This window comes from Buceros rhinoceros, unplaced genomic scaffold (genome assembly GCF_000710305.1).
Source record: "Buceros rhinoceros silvestris isolate BGI_N320 unplaced genomic scaffold, ASM71030v1 scaffold4928, whole genome shotgun sequence".
NCBI classification, from domain to species: Eukaryota; Metazoa; Chordata; class Aves; order Bucerotiformes; family Bucerotidae; genus Buceros; species Buceros rhinoceros.
Window position 1 is genome coordinate 11,818 of NW_010424966.1, and position 6,633 is coordinate 18,450.

Sequence of the window (6,633 nt, forward strand, 5' to 3'; positions counted from 1 at the left end):
ATTTCTGATGATACAGGCTTTTCGTTTAAATGCTGTGTGTATGCAGCTTTACACTTTGCTGTAACACAGGAAACTAATTTTAATGGGAAAGTGATTGGACAAGTATGCTTATGTTTATTACATACTGCCTGCATCACACCACAATCACCCACTTTTAATGCTATAGGAAACCTTAAGTTAAAACCAGATCACTCCAGAGGCTTTACTTCATTTTTTACTCTCAAGAAGGCTAGCCTCAGCTTACTCGGATGCACTGTTTAGGTTTTCAGATATTTAACCAGCCAAATCTGATTTATCTGGTTTATGTATCATGCAGAAGGATAAACAGACTCCAAACAGACCCTTCCTGAAAACTCTTCATATCTCTATGTTCTGTGTAATTCCAAGTGTCAGAAGATTGGCTTATGGTAAGATATTTACCCCGTTACTTTAGGAGGCTACTGTAGTCAGCCATATACTTCACTAAGAACAGCATGCCAATTAGATTCCCCTTTTTTGAAGTGGCGAGGATTATTGAAAAGGAAACCAATTTGATCTCTCAATTTTTACAGTCAACTACTTACTGAGTAAGCCACTTCTTCCAGTGTAGCTGAAAAGGACTCGACCAGGTTATGTGGAAGATCAGTCAGAAATCCAATGGTGTCCACATAAATAACTGCCATACGCGAGGGCAGATAGCCAGCATGGGCTGTAATGTCAAGGGTGGCAAACAACTGATCTTTGGGTTGAAGTCCTGCTTCTCCAGTCAAGGCTTTGATCAAGGTGGTTTTTCCTAATGAAAGAAAAAAAAAAGACAAGATTTGAATGGCTTGTTTCAAGCAAAAATTAACTTTGGCTCAGGTGAGTTGTATGATGTAATGCATACTCCCTATTCCACTGATTTAAATCTAGCCTATGATTAGTTATCTATATGATGTTAGAGACAGTCTAAGTCAGTCTTAAATCCAATTCCATGATATAAAAATTAAGACCACATCTGGAAGCTATGCGGCAAAAATCACAAGATGATCCAAACTGAACTGACCTGCAAAGTCAGTCTTAGAGGTGAGAGGTGTGACTATCTGAAGAGCACTGCCATGACAGCGCTAGGAAGCATACACTTATCCTCAGTGCTTCTGTTGTCAAATAAAACAATTCGATATTTACTTGTTAAATCCAACAACAAACAGAAGAGCTAATAATATGTAGCTTATTAGTTTATGCTTTTATTGGACATTTTCTCACAAACAAAATACCAGAGACGTTTATTTAACTCAGTGAGTATTTCACAGAAGCTGGCCATTAAAGTGCTCAATATATATCCTTTAGTCAAAGTATTTCAATTATGTGCATGAAATTGTAGTTTGGGGTTTTTTTTTGTTGAATCTTCAGTTTTAGAAGTATGGAAGTACTACACTTAATTAGTTTTTTAAAATTTTATTTAAATTGAGAATGTATGACATTTAATTAATTTTTTAAAATTAATTTTATTGTAATCCAAACCTTTGACTACATAACTGATAACAAAATTTGTCCAAGGTAAGTTTGTTTTTATAAAGATGCTGAATAAGAAAATTAAATGGTGTTAAGATAATATAATCTCAAAAAAAGTGCCTAGTCCAAGGTCTATTTATGCCTTGTGTATGAATTCGCTTGTGTAAGCAATAAAAAAATAATATAAAAATGTAAATAAATCTAAAGGATTTTTCCTATGTTATGAAAACATCTCAGAATGCTAAACATCAATCAATGAAAAGCCACAGTGCTTCTTAAGCACATTTCTCAAATCAGCTGAGAACTCTTGACTTTTCCTCCCACGCCTCAAGCCCTCACAGTCATCTTAAAACACCCATGTACTTTTGTCTACCCATTCTGATTAAGTAATAGAGATTCATCTGAAGGGACACCAACAGCACAGTCTTCAGCACTATATATAAAATCTTTTTGGCACAATAGGTGCTGGGCATTTCTCCAAAACATGTCTTCAACACGGCGGGGGTGTGTGTGTGTGTATGTGGGGGGAGTGGGGCGCGGGGCAGAATCTAACTACAACAAGCATCATTTGCTTCCTAACTATATCCTAATCGACATTTATTCATTACACCATTTAAAGACTAACTAAAATGCAAAGCCTATTCACACCAAAATGAGATTCTGGCGGGAGATTCTAATTGAAAATTAGACAATGTAAGCTCTTTCATGCTACAATTTCACAAGTTTTTGCTTACCACAATTAGTATAGCCCATTACTGAGATAATTGGGAACTCGCGTTTTCTGCGCTGAGTTCTAAGTAAAGACCTTTTCCTTCTTACTTTCTCCAGGGCATTTCTAATTTTAAGTTCTTTTTCTTTCAAGATACGAGTCTGTGTCTCCATGAATGTTTCACCTGAAAAATACAAATGAATAATTGGCAGAATACTCTACAAGAGAAACAGTAAACCAACTGATGTGCATTTGGATATCAAGTGAGTTCTCACTAGGGCGTATGAAGTTATAAATGAAGGCATATGAAGCAGCTAAAACTATGTACTCTTGCCTAAGAGTCAGTGGTAAGTAATTATTAAGACATATGCTAAGCACTCCAGAATTACCATGTACACTTATGATAAACCCCTGTGGCAACAAATAAGCTGTCCGAGGCCACGCACTGAGCCAGTACAGACCAAGACATTTAATTTAATCTAATTTAACTTCAAGTTACAATAAATTTTTTGTGCGTTCACTTAATTAAATGCAGAACACAACCCTGTTTTTCCTCCCGGCTCCTCCCAATAAAATAAAACACAATTAAATTTGTTTAAAGGCTATGGAAAAAGAAATCCTCTAATTCATGAGAATATTTAGACTTTACCTGAGCCCATGATGTATCTCGATCCACCTCTTTGCTGATCCAGCTGAGACACCTCATTTTTCAGATTTGACCTGGCAGTGAACAGTTAATTAGAAGCAATTCTCTCTAATCAAACTTCCCTAAAATGCCGAACAAATATGAAGCAGTTGTGATGTTCTAATAGTACAAATAAAAGCACTAAATGACAGAGCTCTAAATAAAACCTGCTCATGGCGAGAAGCCTGGTGAAAAAAACCCTGTGGTTTGAAAAAGCATGCAGCTCTTGGCAAATTATAATGGCTCTTCTGAAATTTCAGGGAGCCAAAGATGCCTCTGATATGTCCACACAACTCACACCAACTGCCACGTACAAATATTTCTACAAATCACAATGAAGAAATGTGGAAAATTCAGATACAAATTAATGCCTTTAATCTTCGTTGTTTACAGCTTTCCATATTAAACACATCAATATTACACGTGGATAGACATATCCAATTCCTACATATTCCTGCAATCCACCTTCCACATTAGCAAGAACTGAGACCTTTTCATGACAGATAGATTCGTAAGATTATCTATTGAACACTTTCTGGTTTTGCCTGTCAGCACTGCAGAAGTGTAAAACAATAGCAAGTATTTCTACGTTCTAACCAATTGTTGAGCATACTATGCAAGCACTGAAACAGCGTCATTTTTCTATACAGTACAGTATTTCCATTTTTGCTACTGTAAAGAAATAGTCACTAATACATGTGAATATCAGTATGCGATCTGCACAGCTTCGGGTACCTGAGAAGTGGAATTTCAGCCAACGCTATCTGAAGTTTTGCTTCTTTGGTCCGAGCATTACAACGAAAAATGTGAAGTACAACTGTGTATCTGTCAAAGACTTTCACACCCCAGGCATCTTCCAGTTCTTTCTGCAGCCATGTAAGACAAAATAACCGAGATGTTTTCTGTCTACCACAGTATCATTAGATCAATTCCTACCCAGCACTATGGTAACAGTTAGCTATATTATGGGACACTTGAACTCGGAGGATCTCGGGAGTCCATTTCAATGGATGGGCAACGATTATGAGGCAATGCGAAGGCAAAATTTGGTTGACTCTGAAGAAAGGTGATAAAGAGAGTTTAGAATGTAGAACTTTATGTCTAGGCCCATCAAATTCAGGATGAATCCTGAATTCCTTTGCTTTTAATGGATTCTGAGAACAGTTCTTACAGCGTATTTCAGAGTCCAGAATCTTAGTAGCTAAGTCCTTGTAAAAAATCATTATGAAATGCTGGAATGGGAAAGATGATCTTTAAGGTCTCTTCCAACCAGATGATTCTATGATAGGATAGGGATACACAGGAAAAGAAAAAAAACTACTAAAATTAAAAAAAAAAAAAGTATAAAGAGAAGGCAGGAAAACTACTTCCTAACAATCTTCTCACGAAGTATTTAAAAAACTCCAAAACACCAAAGAAAAAACCCCACCCTTGCTCTAAATCAGCAAAAGGCACTTAAAACATGCAGTAGTTCCCCTCTGCCATCTCTAAAACCCAGAATGCTTGTGTTTTATATAAGTTCTCAAACACTTTTTTGAATCAATCCCGTTAAATTGCTCTTAAGACCTAGATTTGCAAAAAAATTTTCAAGCTAATTTAGTACTAAAAGAGCTCATACTATAAATTAGGGAATTAAAAAGTAGGAAATTGAAATGGAACTTTTTCAACTTCTATTTCATCAATAAATTGAAGTGCTTGAGATAGTATCTATTAGAGACATTTCCCATCTCTGTTCATTTTATAACCAGGGAAAGCATTCAAAACCACCTGCAAAGCAGGTAACGTTTGCTTGCAGCATTTGCATGCACTTTACACCCTGCAAGGTGCTGTACATGCAAAACTCCTAAAAAGCATTTATTTCAGTTTGCCTAAGGATTTCAAAGAGCATCTATAGTTCATGCTTTTATTGAGAGCTTTAAAAATAAGTGAAGCATGCTCCTCCCCTCAACATAATCCATCCATTTAAAATATTTTTTCTTTTTAAGGGTTAGGAATGAAAGTTTAAATATTTGAAACATTCAAATATTCTTACTCTGAATTTACACCTCATATTCAAAATACAATACAGCATCCACAGAATTATAGGAAAAGAAATAGACTATCCATATAGGTATAGAAACTTGTGCATGTAGCTAATAAAAAATATTGACGCTCTTTGTACCAAAACCTGAGTTATCACCTCCACTGTGTGAAAAAGACCTTGAGTAACTTTTTTAACATTTTAAGTGTGGCCAGTGGCAAATGTGGGATCACGGTCTATACCAAATGGCCATTAGGCTGATTGAAAATTTCATGCGTAGGAGCTGGAAACACATACATCAACTGGACAAATGTAACTGGAATTAAGTTTCCTTTCAACAAAACGCCGTCCGGGTGACTTCATATACGATCATTTGCAAATTCAGAGTCATAACTGATCCTACTTCACATAAACATCGATAGCATCTGAACAATACTAATGTAAAGAATATGATTCGTTATTATATTTAATTACCTTTGTTAGTGAAGATATTCTTTCCACATTCAAGAAGACAGCTGTCACATGGGGCAATTTTTTAATCTTTTCTAAAAGATGGATAACCATTGCAAAATACAGCGTTAAATGTCAACTCCTTTTGCAAAATCTACAGAACATAAAACCATTTTGCACGGAGCAGAATGCTCATAAAATATCAAACGGGACCATATTCTTCCTTTACAGAACAGTTGTAATCACACTGATTTAGTACTATGTCAAGAACAGCTGCCAGTTTAATGTACATCAATCACATAAACGTTGCCTCACATATTTTCGGTGAGCAGGGGTTATTTCTATTCTGTGTTGCTTTTTTAACCTTAAAAAAATTCTTGAAGTTTGTTTGCAACCAAAATTCTCCCTCTCTTCAGCTTTCATACCTATTCTTAAAACAGTTCAGCTGCAGAATTTTTCCATTTATAATAAAGCAGTGCTGAAGAATCTCGGTCCTTACCTGTCAAAACCTGAAAGTTTCCTTTGCCAAAAACAAACTTCTTGTCAGGATTTTTTGTAGGAATAACTATTTTATCTAAAATTGTCCAGTTCTGAAGAGTATCTACAAGAGCAACAGCTTCAGCAATCTGTAATTCAGCTTCAGGAACACAAAAAAGAAAAAAAAAAGTTTAAAACGTACCATCATAACTTTTCTCAGATTTCCATTTACAGTACACGCACGAACAGGAGAAGACAAGGCTACACTGAAATTCTACTAGGGTATTTATTTTAACCTCTAGCACAAGGACCAAAATGTCTTACCTCTAATCAGTGATTAAACTTCTAGTTTGATGCAATTTTATTACAGAAAGCATCTTTCTGCCAGTACAAATTATTTCCAAGGTTGTTGATTTAGAAGAATTTTTAGTTGTATTGTAAGCAAACAAATTGTCAACCTTTTTTCCTTAACAAGTGAAATGAATAACTGGCTAGAAAATAAATTCTGTTATTTCAGATAAGCACCAAAATCCATGTGATTAATTCCTTGGTGTTTTGCGGCAATATTTAACAAACTACTACTACAGCATATCCTGCTGCTAACTGCACCGCTACATAGTCATACAGGATCTACACCGAATGTTGACTTGCTAAACCCAGCAGATTCCAGTCATGTATTCTGCTTCATCAGTCATCTTTTTGATTTTAAATACCTTCATGGCAAAGCACTGATCTCTAAGGCTTCGTGAAGACTACGTGTGCCTATCAGATCAGTGGAGCCAGTTTTGATTTGCCAAACTTTTCCTCTTTTCATAACAG

General features: G+C 35.7%; 1 protein-coding gene across 1 annotated transcript in view; it reads right to left on the reverse strand.

Moving 5' to 3' along the window:
- Positions 1-5,974, reverse strand: part of GTPBP6 (GTP binding protein 6 (putative)) — a gene marked incomplete at its 5' end in the record, with an annotated part of 9,564 nt that extends 3,590 nt beyond the window's left edge. Inside the window, 6 exons of the mRNA XM_010140965.1 lie at positions 564-772; positions 2,208-2,366; positions 2,832-2,902; positions 3,603-3,733; positions 5,362-5,432; positions 5,837-5,974. Coding sequence (XP_010139267.1) covers positions 564-772; positions 2,208-2,366; positions 2,832-2,902; positions 3,603-3,733; positions 5,362-5,432; positions 5,837-5,974 — 779 coding nt within the window. The remainder of the gene's footprint in view (positions 1-563; positions 773-2,207; positions 2,367-2,831; positions 2,903-3,602; positions 3,734-5,361; positions 5,433-5,836) is intronic.
- Between the last annotated feature and the right edge of the window lie 659 nt (positions 5,975-6,633).